Consider the following 20,401-nt stretch of genomic DNA (forward strand, 5'->3'; position numbering starts at 1 on the left):
TAAATTAATTCTTGGTTGGTTGGTTTCGTTAACTTAGTTATTATTTAGTTACTTACTACTNTATGTATGTATATATATATATATATATATACATATCTATTGTAGGATTTCTATTGATTGTATATCGTAAGGTTTGTGGTTCCAATCTCGTTGCTCAGTTAGGTCCTTGGAAGGTTATTGGTGGCTTTGCTGGTTTTGGTCATTTGGCATCATGAAATTTTCACCTTTGAAATTGTTCAGGTTTAGTAGAAACTCATATAAACTACCTCTGTCTGAAAAGACAAAAGAGAAGAGGAAAAACAGGGACTTTAGGTTGTTACCAAAATATTCGAAGTTTAAAGTTACGAACTTTCGCGATAAGGTCTCTAATTTCAACGTGGCATTAAGCGTGATTCTACTATGCATCTTTATTGCGAAGACTATAAGCGTCAATGTCAGCATCTATAAGTACAATTCGTTTGTACATGAGGAAGAGACTGAGACAGTCACTTTCGATACTCAGGTGCTGACAGCACCCGAATACTATAACTACGATTTCCACGATTACAATCTGGACACCATCTCAAAATACGATAAAGGTGTGAGACAGTATCTATTGGACACCTATAAGACCGATGATGTCAGTCAATTGAGTGTACAGGCGAAGGAAGCATACGATGCAGAATTGCCTAAATTGCTCAGTTCCTCTGTGGACATTTACGACATGAAAGACTTTTCCGGCACATCACACGGTGTCTCGTCAAGAGAACATGTTTTGTTATGTATTCCTTTGAGAGATGCAGAAGATGTTCTGCCGTTGATGTTTAAGAATTTAATGAACCTTACTTATCCCCACGAATTAATTGATGTGGCTTTCTTGGTCAGTGACTGTTCTGAAAATGATCACACTTTGGAATCTCTGTTGCAATATACGCGTTTTTTACAAAATGGTACTTTACCTGATGTATTTGAAGAAATGGACAAACTCGACGAAATGACCGACAAAGTCGTAGAAAACGCTGATGACTCGAAGTTGTACTTGAAATACATGAAGAAAGAATATCTACAGAGAGTTAAAGAAGCATTCAAATCACCATTTCATGAGAATTATGATAAACCATTCAGATCAATACAAATCTATAAGAAAGATTTTGGCCAAACTGTAGGACAGAGTTTCTCGGACAGACACGACGTTAAAGTTCAAGGAATAAGAAGAAAATTGATGGGTAGAGCAAGAAATTGGTTGATGACAAATGCTTTAAAACCATATCATTCTTGGGTTTACTGGAGAGATGCCGACGTAGAGTTATGTCCAGGTACTGTTATTGAAGATTTGATGTCGAAAGACTTTGACGTCATTGTTCCAAATGTTTGGAGACCACTGCCTGAGTTCATGAACAGTGAACAACCATACGATTTAAACTCTTGGATGGAATCAAGGGAAGCTATAGATTTAGCGAAAAAATTACATGAGGATGAAGTTATTGTAGAGGGTTATGCCGAATACCCAACTTGGAGAGTTCATTTGGCATACCTCAGAGAAAAGGATGGTGATCCAAACCAAGTCGTCGATGTAGATGGTGTCGGTGGTGTTTCCATTCTAGCAAGAGCAAGATTGTTTAGAGCAGGCGTACATTTCCCTGCATTCACTTTTGAAAACCATGCAGAGACTGAAGCTTTTGGTAAAATGGCCAAGAAAATGGGATTTAGAGTTGGCGGTTTACCACATTATACACTGTGGCATATATATGAACCTAGTGATGATGATCTGATGGCAATTGCAACTAAAGAAAAAGAACGCACAGCATAAGATGCATTTTTGAGATATGTATGCCCATGGTGTTTCCAATTCAAAAACTATAACATATATTAATTATCAAGAAATCTCAATATTGCGTGACGTTTTCAATATACACATTTTAATAGACTCTGATATTGATTAATTCCGTAACTTTGATATTTTTATATATTTTAAGGCATTTAATATTGAAATGATACTACATGATAACTATAAACAGGATTATTTCAATAATCAACAATTCATGTGAAAATAAATATATTACAATAAGTATTATAAATCGTGTCTATCATATATATTGTCTAGCAATTTTAAGTGGGCTCATCGTCAAATACATCAACCAGTTCTCTCTATAGAACTTTCGATATCATTTGCAAGTTTGGTTTTTTCCTTATAATCTGTCCAAAAGGTTTCAAACATGTAAAGAGATGCAATGGAAATACCTAATGTACCGATACCTACTCCTGTATAAAATGCAGCTCTGTAGCCCTTTAAAAGGTCGTCTCCACTAGAATTTATTTGTTTTTCGACTGTTGTTGCAACTCCTAGACAGAATGATTGGGAGTAATTGACCATGGTATTGACTAGTGAACCAGCCATACCTTGGTATTCAGGTGGTAACTGATCACTTAATATGATTGAAGAGGCAGGAAATGATAGATCCATACCTAATGGTAATAGTAGCATCATACCAAATGTATTTCTCCAGTATGTTTGATCAGCTGGAGTGACAGCGAATATTAGATTACCCATTGTGAAACCAGTAATTGATATGACTAAAATGATTGATGGGCGTATTATCTTGATCAAAAATCCTACACATGAGGCAATTGTAAACCCAGAAAGGATAAATGCAAAATAAGCACCACCAGTCCAAACTGGAGAAAAGTGTCTCAAATTCAATGAGAATGAGAAGTAATAGAATGACCAAATGCCGAATGTCCCCCAGCCCATGAAAATTGCAAGTAAGATCATTATAATGTGTCTATTACCTGTGATTGCTTTTGGAAGTAATGGAACTTCTGCATAATTAATTTCGTAAATGAAGAAAGCAATGATTAAGATGACGGAGATGACTAATAATACGATAATATATGCCTTGTCCCAACCGTCCATTGGAGCTTGATTCCAAACGAAACTAAACAGCAGTAGACCAACAACACCCACTGCTGAACCTATCCAATCCATTTTTAGATTATTAGTGTTTGTTGGGACGTTATCTGGGACGAAGAAATAACATGTCACACCAACTAAGAAGGAAACGATTGCGAATGCATAGAAAGTCCAAGGCCAATTTTTATCATCTTTTACTACAACAATACCTGAAAATAAACCACCGAATGTGGCCCCTAATGGAGCCATTGCACCAATAAAACTGATTGTTATATTTTTTTTCATAGATCCAGGTTCATAAATTGTGCCCACTAGACCTATAATGTTTGGAAGAATGAATGATACCCCTAGCCCTTGAAAAGCCTTCGCCACGATAAAGAAATCATCGCTGTGAGTGTAATGAGTTAAACCACAGATTATACTCCAGATTGTAAGTATCGCATAACCCAATAGCAACATTTTTTTCAAACCGTATATGTCACCAAATCTCCCGCCCACGAGGATGAAGGAACCCGAAACCAGCGGGAAAGATGCAAATAACCATGCTTGTTTCGACGTTTCGGAGCCAAAATCCTCTGCGATAATGTTCATAATTGACATTGATTGAGTAGTACCGGCTTGGTTTAACAATTGACCCATAAGACAAGTGAAAATAAAGGCCCATTCATGTAATTTTGAAGAGAAATACTGTGGTTTCTGTGACGACACTGAGAGTGATTCCGATGATCTTACTGTTGCAAAGTATTTCTCACTGTCTGTAGGAACTACTTGTTCAGACGAATCGATCTTTTGAGATGAGTTAACTGTTGAATTGTCGCTATCACTGTCACTGCGACCAATTTCATATGTGCTTGCTGCGATAGCAGCTTTATTATTATTGTTTTTACTATCCATTGAAGTCACTTTATGGAAATACAGTTTAGAGATTCAATTTTTTCATTCCAATGAGATGAGCTGGAATGTTTATGCATAAGACTAGAAGACAAATGTTGTGTTGCCATTACCAAAACAACACAGCTTTATATACAAATTACAAACAAGACCCAATTTGATAAAACTGCACCTTAGTTGCAGCACCTAGCAGCGATGGACAACAATCAAAGGTTTATGTCTCTATATTATAATATCTTGTTGAAACAGAAGTCTTTATACGCACCCACCATGTTTCTCCTTTGCGATGAGCTTCACGCCTCGGGACGTATTGCTGTTACTAATTGCAATTCGGTCGGTATAGTTTTTCATTTTTATGAACCGCACCGTGTTGTTCTTTTAGTTACAAGCCGCTCGATGTCAGGTGTGCGCCATGAACGAGAGAACGTTAGGCCACCGGTTGTGCATAACAAGACCCTGTCACGCGACGTGCATAGGGAAAAGGCAGGATACGCGAAACGTGTTTAGGGTGTGTTTACGCGTTCTGCTATTTGATGGATGTTTCTCGACATTTCTTGTTGAACATTCGGACAATGCAAATTATACGAGCCGCCGCTGTGCCTGAAACTATGAGCCGTCGCCGCTGCAGACGAGGCCACATCGCCGTGGTGGAACCAAACGTGACTAACTAGCAATTGGAAACGGCTACTACACGGTTAAGCATTGGAGCTGGAGGACTGGGCGGCACACAGCTGAGCAATACGTACACATATGGTTTATATAAGGTGGGTTAACATGGCATGTACGAGTGAGCCGAGACACGACAACCAGCACCGGCCTCTGGTATACGCATACCTGTAATATACAAATGGGTGCCATACGCTGTCTCCCTCTTTCTCACCGTCTCTGTGCCTGCCACTGTCTGTCGTGTGCACAAAACCAACTTACCCGCCCACCCCCACCTTGTCATCAACCCTCTCGTTCACCCGGCCATAACCCGCCCCACCCCGCACCAGCCTCCTGCGAACGTTTCCCCTGCACCCCTCTCTGTGCACCGCGAGGTCACCCTCCACGAGCACAAGTCCCTCTCCGCGGTCCGTTGTTCACGGTCACCCCGCCACAAGAAAGTGTAGTACCTCGCAACCAACGAATCATCGCAGCGTAAACACTTACAAAGACCATCGCGCGACCAAACACAGTACCAGTAGCCAAGATTACCACTGCAAGCACTCAATGTACTACGATCACTCAAACCATAACCACGCACACACACAGTTAACAAGTACCTCTCGATAGTCTCTAATATCGCTTTATTCAAATTTATTGATATCCGTAGTTGACAGAATTGAAACTGTTTAGAGCAACCTTAGAAACCTTATTCTCACTAGTCTCTCAATAATCCCGTTCTTATTATCCATTGGCCGATCCTGAGCATCGAATAATATGCTCTTATAGAAACTTCTCTATCACTGTCTTGAAATTTCGTTCTTCCCATTGGCAGTCTTATTAGAACTTTCCTTGTATTATATCTTCCTCCTATTTACTATTTATATAAATACGTCTTTCCGAATTGAAAACTTCATATATAGAACCCTTCTCTATAATTTTTCAATATTTTGAGAACAATATAAAGACTATACCTATCCAAGCGCAAGTAAAAAAATGCTATCAAGGGTAAACAAGACACACGACGTTACCTTGTGGAAGAAGTTACATTCTCTCACAAGGAAGTCACTCTCTACAACGACGCTATTAAGACAAGAAGCTCCTCCCTCGAGTCAGGAACATCTCTCAGGAACGTCATCATTTAAAACAGTCTCTTTCTTATCTACTGATGAAAAACATCATAAGACTAAGAAGTCGGTTGTCATTTTAGGTTCAGGTTGGGGCGCTATCTCGTTCCTGAAGAATATCGACGCTACAAAATATGATGTTTCGATTATCTCTCCAAGAAATTATTTCTTATTCACTCCATTATTGCCTTCAACTCCAGCCGGTACAGTTGATGAAAAATCAATTATTGAGCCAGTGATTAATTTTGCTTCAAAGAAAAAGGGTTCCATCACATACATAGAGGCAGAAGCTAAAGCAATCAATCCAGACAGAAATACTGTCACTGTGGATTCGATGACAACGGTGGCTACATTGAAGGCTAAGGATTCAAGCTCCCATGACTCAGTGGCAGGTTTGAAAAGAGCAGAACCATTTGAAGTTAAATACGACTATTTGATCACGGCAGTGGGTGCTGAACCAAACACTTTCGGTGTTAAAGGTGTAGAAGAATATGGACATTTCTTAAAAGAAATACCAAATTCATTAGAAATTAGAAGGAAATTCGCTGAAAATATAGAAAAGGCCAACTTATTGCCAAAGGGTGATCCAGAGAGAAAAAGATTATTATCCATTGTAGTTGTGGGTGGTGGTCCAACCGGTGTGGAAACTGCAGGTGAATTGCAAGATTACGTCTCACAAGATTTGAAAAAATTCTTACCTTCCCTAGCTGAAGAAGTACAAATTCATTTGGTCGAAGCATTACCTGTCGTTTTGAATATGTTTGAGAAGAAATTGTCTTCTTATGCACAATCAGTTTTGGAAAAGACTACAATCAAATTACATTTGAAAACTGCAGTAGGTAAAGTAGAAAAGGATCATTTGATCGCAAAGACAAAAAAACCTGATGGCACTGTAGAAGAACAAAAAATAGGTTATGGTACTTTGATTTGGGCTACAGGTAATAAAGCTAGACCAGTGGTTACTGATCTATTTACAAAAATTCCTGAACAAAATCAATCTACAAGAGCTTTGAACGTTAACCAATTCTTACAAGTAAAAGGTTCCAAAAATATTTTCGCCATTGGTGACAACGCTTTCTGTGGTCTACCACCAACTGCTCAAGTTGCTCATCAACAAGCTGAATATTTATGTAAGAATTTCGATAAGATGGAGAAAATTGATGGATTCCATAACACGTTGTTAAAAAAGACAGAGAAATTTGATTTGCCATTCGAAGAAAATGGATTTAAACCATTTAACTATATTCATTTAGGTGCTTTGGCTTACTTAGGTTCTGAAAGAGCTATTGCAAATATAACCTACGGTAAACGTTCTTTCTACACTGGCGGTGGTTTAATCACCTTCTATGTTTGGAGAATTTTATACTTATCAATGATTCTATCTGCTAGATCAAGATTTAAGGTTATTTCCGACTGGTTGAAATTAACTTTCTTTAAGAGAGATTTCTTCAAAGGTCTATAGACCCATTAAACAATTAATATTATGGATTCCAAGTTAAAATTCATTCTTATATTTATATTCATTCATTGTTGTATCGTTATCTTAACACTGCAAATAAATACATTTCTGTAAAATACATAGAATTATTCATATTTACAACACCTTTTTATCAAAAGAAATGTGTGAGTTATGTAAATGTATTTAGGTTGAGATGAGAAAGTATATATAATCTATGGTTACAATAAACTTTGATTTATTTCATTTGTGTTATTGAATTGTGTATGTACTTCTGTGAGAATATATTCTGTTCATGGCATATGGGTGGGAAAAAGCGATTAAAAATATTGCTTTGCTTTCCTTATATTCTCTAATATTAATTCATGAGGAACGTTGGAATCTTTTAAAACCATAAAGCAGATCATATTAGATGATAACTCGGAGACATAAATATTATCATTTAAGACTAAAATTTTGAATCCACATTTTAATTTACTGCAACTTTGTTTGAAATTCTTCATAATATTGGAGATTTTTTCGAACCGCTTAGGATCCAGTATTAGTTGTTGGCCATTGTTATTCTTTTCTATAGTGTCGTTCTTTGAGTTATTTATGTTTTTTAATGCTGAATTATCACTTGTGTATACATTTGTAGAATTACTTGAACATATTACCAGGAACGTTGATCTCTCGAAAAGAATGATTTCCACAGCATTTAATGTATTTTGTAATTTTTTTAGAGTAGCTTGATGAACGCCGATGTTTGGAATTAGGGAACACACTATTTGAGACCAAGCTTTGTATAAACTTTCATCCCATATAGAGGTTGGGTACCCTACTAGATGAGGAAATCCATATTCAGCAGATGCTTGCTGCAGTTTTTTCATCATAATCTCAAAAAGTTCATACCTCTTATCCAATTGAACTAAATCCATTTTGTGCAATAAAACAAATATCTTAGCATCAGGTGAATATTTCTTCAGTTCTTTTAAGGCTCTAGTAAAAATCTCGATATCCTTTATAACTTCTTGAGACTCCACATCGAATACATGAATCAAAACTTGGACCATTTGGAAAATATGATCTTTTTGCTTAGTAAAATAATTTTCCATAAAAACGTCTTGCCCACCACAATCCCATAAATTCAAAGTCATATTCCCCAAAAATCTCAAATGTGAATGTTCTACATCAATAGTGGCCCCTAACCTTCTAGTATCAAATGCTGAATAATTGCTAAAAACAATTGATCTCATCGAAGACTTCCCAGACCCAGAACGGCCCATAAGTAGCAGTTTCTTTCTATTATTGGAAGACATTGTTAGTAGCTATCCCGGATGACTATTTTTTAGCAATATGCTCCATTTCAGAAACTAAATACTTATATGTCATTGTATATATTAAGACCATTCCAAAGAGTACCTTACTTTATGCCTATATATTTATCCTTAACTAGTAACTTCACATTAAAGGTTTTGATATCGTATTATAGTGGTAAATAATCCATCCGGGTAAATTAATTGTGAAATTCTGAGATATTTTAAAGATCAAATAAGGTCAACTGTCGAGACTAATTCATATATATTAGAAGAGTACCTTTGTTCCTTTAAGAATAATAGTGTTTACGGTTTATGACCTGATTGCATGGATACTAATTGCTCTCTCAGTTGAAGGAAAGTGAAATTGGTTTGATAATAGCATAATATTTCAAGAATGGTGAAAATAACTGAAGTGATTTGTCATCCAATTGAGACTAGAAGTTCATTGCTTCTTAAGTTATTTAGATGTGAAAGAATATATGAAGACGTTACCATCAATGTTGAGGAGGATATTAATGGTAAACCAACAAAAAATTTAGTTGCATGTTACGAGCTGTTGAGAAAAACTTCTAAATCTTTTTACTTGATGATCTTACAACTACATCCAAATATTAGAAATATTGTTATGATTTATTACTTGGTTTTAAGAGCATTGGATACTATCGAGGACCGTCCAAATTTGGAAGCAACAGAGAAAACTTCGTTACTGGAACAATTTCATCTGCAATTGGGCGACGTTAAAGCTGAATCTAATGAGAAAAACTCCATACTTGATGGTGAGTATTCGATCATTAATCAATTTCAGATAGTTTTAAATGAATATAACAAATTAGAAAAATTCTATAAAGTTATTATCAGAGATTCCGCTCAAAAGATGGGGACCGGTATGAGTAAATATCTTTTCATAGAAAGCGACGCCAAAGATTCCCTAAACACTGTAAAGGAATATAATGAATATTGTCACTATGTTGCTGGAGTTGTTGGGGAAGGCCTAAGCAAAATATTTGTGAAACTGCAATTTAATTTCGATAATAGTAATCACCTCATTATTAATGAAAGATTAAAACTGTACGAACATCTTGGTCTATTCTTACAGAAGACAAACATTATTAGAAGCTTTCATAAGGACTACGAGAAGTATAATAAGAGCTATTGGCCACGTGAAATATGGATAAAATATATCGATAACTCAAAAGATGCTAAATTGGCAACTATTGAGGACTTAATCAATAGCAATAAGAGAATTGATTGTTTAAATGAGATGATCATCAACGCAGTTTCAGACCACATGAAAGAAATATTACTTTATATCAGTCTAATTGAAGAACAAAGTATCTTTGAATTTTGTGCTGTCCCGCAAGTCATGGCAATAGCGACGTTAGCAATGCTATACAACAACGATAAGGTTTTTACAAGCGACAATGAGCAATTAAAAATCAGGAAAACTGAGACAGGCTATATTTTATACAACTGCAGAACATTACTCAATGTCACGACAGCTATAAAATTCTACTTATCACAGATGTTGAAGAAATCAAAAGGTAGCAACAGGAACGATAAACTAGCCACAATGGTAATGGAACTAGATGGGATCATTGATTATAAGATGTTCCCAGAAGAGGCCAAAAATCCGGTTACCGATGGTGTAAGAGAGGACGATTACAACATCTTCTCCAAACAAAGGAACGATAAAATAGATAAAAAGACAAATGAAATAGATTTCAAAATTGAAGAGAACAACTTCCTAATGATACTATGGTTAGCAGCTATCATAATTGCAGTTGCAGTGTATTTTGTATTTTTCTTCGAGCCACCAACCCTTCGTGTGCATCCTATTGACACAGATCAAGCTTAAAAAATCAGAACTCAGATCAATCAGAAGCTACATGAAGAATAATTCATATATACCTATATATCTACATTATATCCATATCAAATAAAGGTATTTTTCAGGTTCTAATTATGAATGTACATGTTTTCAAAATCCACAATGACCAAGAGTCAGAATTATTAGACGCTTGAAGTCTAGAAATTACTATCACTTCAGGTCCAACCAGGTTGACCTCGATTTGCTTGTTATCAGTATTAGTTCACGTTGTCGTAGTAACTCATGTTAAAACATCTTCTCTTAAGTTAAAAAAAAAAAAAAAAAATTTAAGAAAAGGTTTGTTTTTAAATATAAAATCACTCATCAAGATGCAACATCGATACACGTGCATGGACTCTTATTAATCTAAATAGCGTGTCTTGATCTGTCTATCTCGTTACTTGGCATTCAAAATTCCTCTTCCTGAACCAACCATGTCAACACTGCCTTTCCACATGAATATTGTTGAAACATGCGATGTTTTTGCTCATCGCTTCCTCGAGATTGGAGCAAACCTCTCTCATCTCAAAATTGAAAAATATTGAAAAATATTAAAATTTTCAAAAGATGCCGAGAGATCTGACGTCAGATCTGTTCAACTTAATGGTAGAAAGAGTAAGAAACTGTTGATTCAAGAGGTAAAGGTTTCTCTTCCACAATGAACGAAAAATCAACAACGTTTTACTATTGGTAAAATCTAGCACTGTGGTATCTCTTATGGTAGATAAGCAATAAGGTTGTTTCCGTTGGAAGAGTTCTTTTACAATAATGTCACATGAAACTATCACTATAGCAGTTATAAAAAGTATATCATCAACATCTTGGAGGGATAGATGCTTCGTTGTAGCTGTGTGCAAAAAAGTATGTTTCTTGATAGCTTTGGGATCTCAACATTTCTTTTTTATTGTTTTTTTTAGTATTGAGCTTCCTTTCATCAGCTTTGCCAAGGACATGCAAAGTGTGCGTATACAAGTTATGCGTTCAATTAGTCTTAGGAGTGTATGTATGTACATGTAGTCCAAGGCACTCTTGACGGCTGTGATCAATTATGTATAATGATTGGATGTTAAATTCTTATAGTAGATTTGCTTGTGTATATGTATTTGCTTCTGGTCTTGAAACAATTAGTTTACAATTAAAAACGTGGGTTGGATATTGATTGGAATTGGAACTTTAATATTAGTAAATTGCCATGTTCTCTTTAAGAGGTGTTGGTTTGCTAGTTGACTATTTGCTAGGCAAAATACTTAGTTTTTTGGCTTATTAGCATATCTATTGTTGCCGACACTTCGAATTGATACCCATTTATGAAAACTTGTATTAGCAAGAAAGTAGAGTAATTACATCCGTCTTCCCACGAGTCCATTAAAACTCTTTTTATTACAACTTCAGAAAAATGGTGTTCATTTCACTTGACTAAAACACATCGTGAATTCGCTAGTCATTCTTCAACTACTCCAAAAGATCTCAGAGTCCTAATTATCTATCAAGTTAGTAAATTTCAAATATTATATAAACCCATCATTTTCACTAGCATCAGTAACGTTTCCTTTCTAATGACTTAAGTAAATTTATTTTTTAACTCTTATCTTGAACTAATAATATATCAGTAATCAAACATAGATCAAAACTCACCATCCCTTCAGATTCCTAAAAACAATTTCAATACTTCTATAATGAATTATAGTGAAAGTGAAAAACATGACTTACAAAACAACCCCAAGGTTCCAAAGGAAGCCTTAACAGAAGGTGGTAATGCTGCTTTTCACAATTTCATTAACGATTTTGCTCATGTTGACGATCCCTTAGAAAGAAGAAGGCTTGCATTAGAAAAAATCGATAATGCTTCTTTTGGTTGGTATCACGTTAAGGCCATTTTAGTTGCTGGTGTAGGTTTTTTGACAGATGCATATGATATTTTTGCAATTAATTTAGGTGTCTCAATGTTATCATATGTATATTGGAAGGGTAGCATACCCTCTTCATCGCAGACATTGTTGAAAGTATCCACCTCAGTCGGTACTGTCATCGGTCAAGTTTCATTTGGTGCTGCGGCTGATATCATTGGTCGTAAAAAGGTTTATGGTTCAGAATTAATTATTGTAATTTGTGCCACTATTTTACAATGTACATCAGCACATTCACCAGCAATAAATTTTGTTGCTATTTTAACGACCTATAGAATTATTATGGGGATTGGTATCGGTGGTGATTATCCATTATCCTCAATTATTTCTGCTGAGTTTGCAACAACAAAATGGAGAGGTGCCATCATGGGTGCTGTCTTCGCAAACCAAGCTTGGGGTCAAATCGCTGGTGGCATCATCGCATTGATCTGCATAGCTGCTTATAAAGATGACCTAATACATGCTAATTCCGGTGCTGAATGTGATTTAGTCTGTCAAAAAGCTTGTGATCAAATGTGGAGAATTTTAATAGGTTTCGGCGCTCTGCCGGGTATGATAGCTTTATATTTCAGATTGACTATTCCTGAATCTCCTAGATACCAATTAGATGTAAATCTAAGGGATAGTGTAGTTGAATATCATAATTTGGATGCCCCTGTTCATAGTGGAAGTGACATCTCTGAAAACGAAAAAACAGCTGCAAAAATTGAAGAAAGATCTCATGATGGAATCGATATCGAGAACAGCACTGATGAAGAGCTATACGCCCCACCAAAGGCTTCATTTAAAGACTTCTGTGATCACTTTAAGCAGTGGAAACATTTTAAGATTTTATTAGGTACTGCTGGATGTTGGTTTATGTTAGATGTCGCTTTCTATGGTTTATCACTAAACAATGCAGTCATCGTGGAAGCTATTGGTTATGCATCATCAAAAAACGTCTATTATAAACTGTACAATTCTGCTGTTGGTAACTTAATTTTAATCTGTGCTGGGTCACTGCCCGGTTATTGGGCGTCTGTCTTTACTATCGATATTATAGGTAGAAAACCAATTCAAACTTTTGGTTTCTTCATTTTAACAGTACTTTTCTGTGTCATTGGTTTTGCTTATCATAGATTAACTCCTAATTCTTTGTTAGGTCTGTACATTGTTTGTCAATTTTTTCAAAACTTTGGTCCAAATACCACTACATTCATCATTCCAGGTGAAATTTTTCCTACAAGATACAGATCCACAGCACATGGTATTTCAGCTGCCTCTGGTAAGGTCGGTGCCATTATTGCTCAAACTGTTTTAGGTACTTTGATTAATCATAACTGTGCGAGAGATGGCAAACCAACAAACTGTTGGTTACCTCACGTTATGGAAATTTTTGCATTATTCATGTTATGTGGTTTAGGATTAAGTTTCTTAATTCCAGAAACTAAGAGAATGACTCTTGAAGAGATCTCGGAGAAATACCACGGTGAAGTTGACCTTACAAAATTAGCAGAAAGGAATCTTAACTATAACAAGAACTCCGTTATTATGTCAAAAGATAACGGTTCTCAAATTGATGTCTAAAAATGCGATTTCATAATCAGTTGCCGAATATTACAGTTCACAAAGTCAGTTAACTATTTCTTCACTGTTATCTTCCTTCTACATTCAAGGAAACAAACAGTTCTAATTTTTAATCACAGATTTCTTATTACAATAAACTATCTTTAATGAAATGAAAAGTTCGTAACATCAACTGAAAATAATTCATGTACGTAATCTCATATAATATGATGTAAATAAGTTTAATTTAATTTCACTTAACTATTTCAATTATCCAGTATATATCTCTATGACTTCTTCATTTTTGAAAAGTAAATTCATTTCTTGAGTTTATCTCCAATTCATTAGAAAATTTATGATCGACAAAAGTTTCGAAAATAGGGAACCATAAATTGAATACAAAGATCTTGACATTAATGGTTCTTAAACAGATTCAATTCCTTCTCCACTAAACTCATCTCATCTTATGAGTGTGAATACTCTAAAGAGTTGGCCATCTTTTCAAATATAAAGTGGTCTTTTAATATTAATGTTACCCGGCGAGCCGTCTTTAGTGTGCGACAACTTCATAGATCACACGAGATTTTAATAATAACAATAACAATAATAATAATAATAAGAATCATAACAATATAAGTTACACATGTTAGAGATCTACAACTCATCTCTAAATAGTTGTTTGATGTATTTTGAAATAGTTTCTTCTATAACATTACATTCTCTATTTGTTATTGTTCTTTATAAGTGTGTGTATCCAAGAGAAGCAGTGTTAGAAGCAATCAGTAATATTATTTATTTCAGGTTCATTTAATTTCAGATCATTTAATAATAACGTTTAGTGTATTTGATTACTAATTCCATTGTTGGTGAAATATCAACTTAGAAAAGATAAAAGAAAATAATAATATATCTTAGAAGTAATGAGAGAAGTTGTCAGTATCAATGTGGGTCAAGCAGGTTGTCAAATAGGTAATGCTTGTTGGGAATTATATTCTTTGGAACATGGTATCATGCCAGATGGTTATTTACAAGAGGGTTTGACTAAGCCAAAGGGAGGCGAAGAAGGGTTTTCTACTTTCTTTTACGAGACAGGTGCTGGTAAATTCGTTCCTCGTGCTGTGTACGTCGATTTGGAACCAAATGTTATTGATGAAGTGCGTACTGGTGCTTACAAAGATTTTTTCCATCCTGAACAATTGATTAATGGTAAAGAAGATGCAGCTAATAACTATGCAAGAGGTCATTACACTGTCGGTAGGGAATTATTGGATGAAATTTTAGATAGGGTTAGAAAGATCTCTGATCAATGTGATGGTTTACAAGGTTTTCTTTTTACACATTCTTTAGGTGGTGGTACAGGTTCCGGTTTAGGTTCTTTGATTTTGGAACATTTATCAATGGATTATGGTAAAAAATCTAAATTAGAATTCGCTGTTTATCCTTCTCCACAAACTTCAACATCTGTTGTTGAACCATATAACACAGTGTTGACAACGCATACTACTTTGGAACACGCTGACTGTACCTTCATGGTTGATAATGATGCCATTTACGATATGTGTAAGAAACATTTAGATATCCCAAGACCAACTTTTTCAAACTTAAACAATCTAATAGCACAAGTTGTCTCATCTGTTACAGCTTCATTGAGATTCGATGGTTCATTGAATGTTGATTTAAATGAATTCCAAACAAATTTAGTTCCATACCCAAGAATTCATTTCCCATTAGTATCATACGCCCCAATTTCATCTAAGAGCAAAGCAACCCACGAATCAAATACAGTCGCTGAAATTACAAATGCTTGTTTCGAATCTAGTAATCAAATGGTTAAATGTGAACCAAAGAATGGCAAGTACATGGCTAATTGTCTGTTGTACAGAGGTGATGTCGTTACAAAAGATGTTCAAAGTGCAGTCGCCACCATTAAGAATAAGAAGACAGTACAAATGGTTGATTGGTGTCCAACAGGTTTCAAAATTGGTATTTGTTATGAACCACCAACCTCTACCCCATCATCACAACTAGCATCTATTGACAGAGCAGTATGCATGTTGTCCAACACTACTGCTATTGCTGAAGCATGGAAAAGAATTGATCATAAATTCGATCTTATGTACTCTAAACGTGCTTTTGTACATTGGTACGTTGGTGAAGGTATGGAGGAAGGTGAATTTACTGAAGCTAGAGAAGACCTGGCTGCTTTGGAGAGAGATTACATCGAAGTAGGTGCTGACTCCTTTGAAGAAGATGAAGAATTCTAAGAAATATCTATATTATTGCGTATCTATGTATGTATTCTTTCTTGCAGTTTTACATTTACTTTTTCAAAGGTTTGGAAATAAAATAAAGGGCATGTACATTAAATAAATAAATAACAATCGTAAAAAAATAAAATAAAATAAAAAAGACCAAATAATATAAAATTTACTTTTAGTTGAAATATTTTGCAGATTGAGTAAAGAATCGATTGGATCACCCGTTGCACGTAACAAAAAGTAAATTCAACAAGTGAATATAAAGAGAATAAACAAGAGATCCAATAAGTGCACAAATAAACGGGTTCATATACTTTCATTACTCACTAAAGTGAAGTTGTTCCCTTAACCAAGATCAATGACCATCATCATGTATATAACTTTAAGAATGTATTTGATATCACGTGATGGAACAGTTAACGCCCATAAGAACCATACATACATAACGAAACTAATATCAGTAATATACCATACACTGGGCTTGAGACCCACAATACCTGCATGCCCTACAATTAAGTTCCAATAATAGTAATAACTGTATTTGATGGTCTTTGGCTTCATTTACAAAATATGCATAATTTCAATATAACGGTCTAATTGTCACTCTTAATTAGGAAACGATGGAATTCTATCGCTTTAAAGTTGGAAATGTTTTCGAAATGCCCGCATGAAAATAAATTAAATAGGAAACGAAGAAGATACCAAGAGCCTGTGAGACAGAGAAATCAATTTCGAAGTGAAAAATAACCTATTCGTTTGGATTCTTCCTCCAGTGGGTTCGATACTAACTGTGTTTTCGTTAAGCAAAACGTATAGGGAATAACACACAACACATAATATACACAAAAGCCAAGAGAACAACAGACGTCGTTGCTTGTAATTGCGATGGAGTAAGCTTTGAAGTGACAACTCTTAAATCAACACATATGATATGTTTAAATTTGATTCATTTTTGAAATAAACCTTACGGACAGCCTTGTTTAATCCGAAAAAACTGCTTGTTGAAGACGATATATAATTATAGAGATATTCTTACTTCTGCTTTCATAAAAATTAGAGTTCAATTGAAAGTTCAATTGAAATTTCGATGCCCAATCTTTCAATTTATCGCATTTTAAAAACTTTTTTTTCTTGTATCAAGGATTCTCACCGTATTTTAGTAGTAAACATTGTGTATTGTTAGAAATGAATATTGATGGTTTCTTACTATTTTGAAAATTTTCAAAGGTATTTTGTCTTTCAATATTCAAATTATAAAGAATAGTATAGTTGAAACTTTTCTTCCCACTAAGATTATCTTGCAATATTATTCAAACACACATACAAGGTAATTAATTACATTTGAGAATCTTGTTCATTTTTCTTTCTTAATTTTCTTTTTTTAATTTCTTCATATATATATATATATGTATACTTTTTCTTTATTTATTGATCAATTCTATTCTATCCTGTAACACTTTTAAATTGTTAAATTTCAGAGCTACACTTTACTTTTCCCATATTTAAAAAGTAATCAAGAATCGAATTGAAGTTTAACTTGCTTTAACGAAATACTACAAACACATAACAGATTATAATAATGACTGATACTAAGAGACAAAAGACTGCTGATCAACCAACTAGACCACAAAATATCGGTATTAAAGGTATTGAAATTTACATTCCAAACCAATACGTTAGTCAAACTGAATTAGAAGAATATGACGGTGTTTCTGCTGGTAAGTACACCATCGGTTTAGGTCAAACTAATATGGCTTTCGTCAACGATAGAGAAGATATTTATTCTATGTGTTTGACTGTTTGTTCCAACTTGATCAAGAATTATAACATCGATACCAACAAGATTGGTAGATTGGAAGTCGGTACCGAAACTCTTATTGACAAGTCCAAATCCGTCAAGTCTGTTTTAACACAATTATTCCCAGGCAATGGTGATTTAGAAGGTATCGATACAGTTAACGCTTGTTACGGTGGTACTAATGCATTATTCAGTTCATTGAATTGGATTGACTCTCAATATTGGGATGGTAGGGATGCCATCGTAGTCTGTGGTGACATTGCTATTTACGACAAAGGTGCCGCTAGACCAACTGGTGGCGCTGGTACCGTTGCTTTATGGATCGGTTCAGACGCCCCATTAGCCTTCGACAGCGTCAGAAGTTCGTACATGGAACACGCATACGATTTCTATAAGCCTGACTTCACCAGCGAATACCCGGTCGTTGATGGTCACTTCTCTCTAAGATGTTACGTCAAGGCCTTAGATCAAGTTTACGAAACTTATTTGAAGAAAGCTATCACCAAAGGGTTAATCTCCGAGACTGAGAACAAACCATTGACCGAATATTTTGATTACAACGTGTTCCACGTCCCAACTTGTAAACTAGTCGCAAAGTCTTACGGTAGAATGATGTTCAACGACTGTAAGAGAAACCACGCATACTACCCAACCGACGGATCCGTTTCTCAAGAAGAAATCTCTGCCTGGGATACAATCGACTATGAAGAATCATTATTCGACAAAGCATTAGAAAAGAAATTTGTTACATTATCCAAAAGGTTGTACAATGAAAAAGTTGCCAAGTCATTAACTGTGCCAACCAATGTTGGTAATCTATACACTGCTTCTGTGTTTTCATCTCTCGCCAGTTTGATCTATTACGTCGGTAGTGATGCCTTACAAAATAAGAGAATAGGTCTATTTTCATACGGCTCCGGGTTAGCCGCTTCCTTATATTCTTGCAAAGTCGTTGGCGACGTCTCCAAGATTGCCCAGGTTTTGAACTTAGACGCCAAATTGAATACGTTAAGATCGCAACTAACCCCAAAGCAATACGAAGATGCAATTGCATTAAGAGAAGCTGCCCACTTACAAAAGGATTTCAAACCAAACGGATCCACTGATCTGTTGCAAGCCGGAACCTACTACTTAAGTGCCGTTGACGACAAGTTCAGAAGAACATATGAAGTCAAACAATAAAAAAGCGCTGAGTGAGCGACCTCCTCGCCGCCATACACATATCCCCATTGCACAAAGAAGAGTATTTGCATTAATTTAAATCAACACATAACAAGTAGTGTAACCTATATACACAAATATTTAGTAGCTTTAAGAAAAATTGCAATGTAACACTGAGAGTTATGACGTTCTTATGTGTCTTATATACATGTACATACACACACACATATATATATATGTATAACAGGCAAACCTCCATTGCATTATTAAAGTATACATAATTAGGCTTCTTAATGAATATGCTAGTGGAGCATTGTCTGACAATAGACATACTGAAAGTCTACCATCGTGCTGCAACCACAATAACTCCATTGGCGCCATGGCGGCTCTATGTGGCTTTTACAGTTTTCGTAGACAATGATGCCGTCTGGTTGCTTGAAATGGCTGTGTGCAACGGCAGTGCGCACAGGTAGCAACCGACTCGTCGTGTGTCGGTTGCAAAACAGAAGTTCCAGCGCCAAGTTCCACCTCTGTTTTCATGCAGCGTCGACAATGATCCTGGAGACAGAACACAAGAAGACAAGAACCGGCACGAAAGAGCGAGTGTGTGCGTTGTTGTCGTGGGTTGTCTCCCAATTAGGCAGTGCAGTGTCACCATCACCTCGCCAAAGACAGACAGACACACACACACGCGCAGAAAACCACAAGCACACTTTTTTTCCGACATCAACCGACCAATCAGCGATCAGGTGATGGGCATTGCGGGTGGTTTCCACTCACCGACCCAGTTTCTCGCTCCCCATGCATGCACGTCGCGTTGGTTACCGCTCGTTATTTAAGCGCGTTGGTGCTTCGTTCTTGTTTGCGTCCGCGTGTGTCTGGGGACCCGGCCGGCCGGGTCCCCGGCCCTCGGACTGCGGTGGTGGATGTCCGCGCGGGGACGCAGACGCAGACGCTCGGCCCACAAAAGGGCAAGAGCTTCCCTTTGCGGCCAAGGGATTTTCCGGTCCGTGGGTCTCGCAGGCCCTCTGTTTGTCGGTCCCGTCTTTTCTGGGTCCGGGTACTTGCGTGAATTTGCGCGTGCGCGAACACAGCGGTGCAGCCATATGCCGTTGTGGTCTGGTTCCACGTCCACTGAGCCCCCCGCACCGAACGCCGCTGGAAGAGTCGTCGTCGCCCATCAGTTGATATCATTGGTCAATCCTCCCTGCCTTTGCCGCCCGGCTGCCCACAGCGATCGTCGGACCGCAGCGGTGTGTCGTCCTGAGTCGGCGCTCTCCACGCTGCTCGTTACGCCAGACCCTCTACGCTCCCTCTCTTGTGCGCCCTATTCGCACATTCGAAACAGCATGTACCCAGATATTACATGATGTTGTCCATACAGACAGACATTTCAAACACCCAAGGACTGTTTTTGTGTCCTCTTTGTTTTAAGAATGAATGCTAGGAAAATTATAGTTAAACCATTCGATTGCTAAAAAATAAAAAAATAAATTTAACAAATCTTCTTTTTAACCCATTCATAACTAAACATATATACAATTATATATATATATAT

General features: G+C 36.3%; 8 protein-coding genes across 8 annotated transcripts; 6 read left to right on the top strand and 2 right to left on the bottom strand.

The window, feature by feature from the left end:
• Positions 1-211: 211 nt before the first annotated feature.
• On the top strand, positions 212-1,789 carry VAN1 (Van1p; the record flags this gene model as incomplete). The annotated part of the gene is made up of 1 exon (XM_003685013.1): positions 212-1,789. One exon carries the CDS (start codon positions 212-214, stop codon positions 1,787-1,789), a length of 1,578 nt encoding a protein of 525 aa, XP_003685061.1.
• Positions 1,790-2,113: 324 nt separating this feature from the next.
• ATR1 (borate transporter) lies at positions 2,114-3,784 on the bottom strand (the record flags this gene model as incomplete). Its single annotated transcript, XM_003685014.1, has 1 exon — positions 2,114-3,784. The coding sequence occupies one exon, from the start codon at positions 3,782-3,784 to the stop codon at positions 2,114-2,116; it is 1,671 nt and encodes a 556-aa protein (XP_003685062.1).
• A 1,638-nt stretch (positions 3,785-5,422) lies between these two features.
• On the top strand, positions 5,423-7,015 carry NDI1 (NADH-ubiquinone reductase (H(+)-translocating) NDI1; the record flags this gene model as incomplete). Its single annotated transcript, XM_003685015.1, has 1 exon — positions 5,423-7,015. One exon carries the CDS (start codon positions 5,423-5,425, stop codon positions 7,013-7,015), a length of 1,593 nt encoding a protein of 530 aa, XP_003685063.1.
• A 314-nt stretch (positions 7,016-7,329) lies between these two features.
• On the bottom strand, positions 7,330-8,307 carry GTR1 (Rag GTPase GTR1; the record flags this gene model as incomplete). The annotated part of the gene is made up of 1 exon (XM_003685016.1): positions 7,330-8,307. One exon carries the CDS (start codon positions 8,305-8,307, stop codon positions 7,330-7,332), a length of 978 nt encoding a protein of 325 aa, XP_003685064.1.
• Positions 8,308-8,701: 394 nt separating this feature from the next.
• TPHA0C04820 (uncharacterized protein) lies at positions 8,702-10,162 on the top strand (the record flags this gene model as incomplete). The annotated part of the gene is made up of 1 exon (XM_003685017.1): positions 8,702-10,162. One exon carries the CDS (start codon positions 8,702-8,704, stop codon positions 10,160-10,162), a length of 1,461 nt encoding a protein of 486 aa, XP_003685065.1.
• Positions 10,163-11,850: 1,688 nt separating this feature from the next.
• PHO84 (phosphate transporter PHO84) lies at positions 11,851-13,647 on the top strand (the record flags this gene model as incomplete). The annotated part of the gene is made up of 1 exon (XM_003685018.1): positions 11,851-13,647. The coding sequence occupies one exon, from the start codon at positions 11,851-11,853 to the stop codon at positions 13,645-13,647; it is 1,797 nt and encodes a 598-aa protein (XP_003685066.1).
• An 899-nt stretch (positions 13,648-14,546) lies between these two features.
• On the top strand, positions 14,547-15,890 carry TPHA0C04840 (tubulin alpha chain; the record flags this gene model as incomplete). The annotated part of the gene is made up of 1 exon (XM_003685019.1): positions 14,547-15,890. The coding sequence occupies one exon, from the start codon at positions 14,547-14,549 to the stop codon at positions 15,888-15,890; it is 1,344 nt and encodes a 447-aa protein (XP_003685067.1).
• A 1,573-nt stretch (positions 15,891-17,463) lies between these two features.
• Positions 17,464-18,864, top strand: ERG13 (hydroxymethylglutaryl-CoA synthase; the record flags this gene model as incomplete). Its single annotated transcript, XM_003685020.1, has 1 exon — positions 17,464-18,864. One exon carries the CDS (start codon positions 17,464-17,466, stop codon positions 18,862-18,864), a length of 1,401 nt encoding a protein of 466 aa, XP_003685068.1.
• Between the last annotated feature and the right edge of the window lie 1,537 nt (positions 18,865-20,401).

The sequence above is a fragment of the Tetrapisispora phaffii genome, chromosome 3, assembly GCF_000236905.1.
Source record: "Tetrapisispora phaffii CBS 4417 chromosome 3, complete genome".
In the NCBI taxonomy this organism is placed as follows: Eukaryota; Fungi; Ascomycota; class Saccharomycetes; order Saccharomycetales; family Saccharomycetaceae; genus Tetrapisispora; species Tetrapisispora phaffii.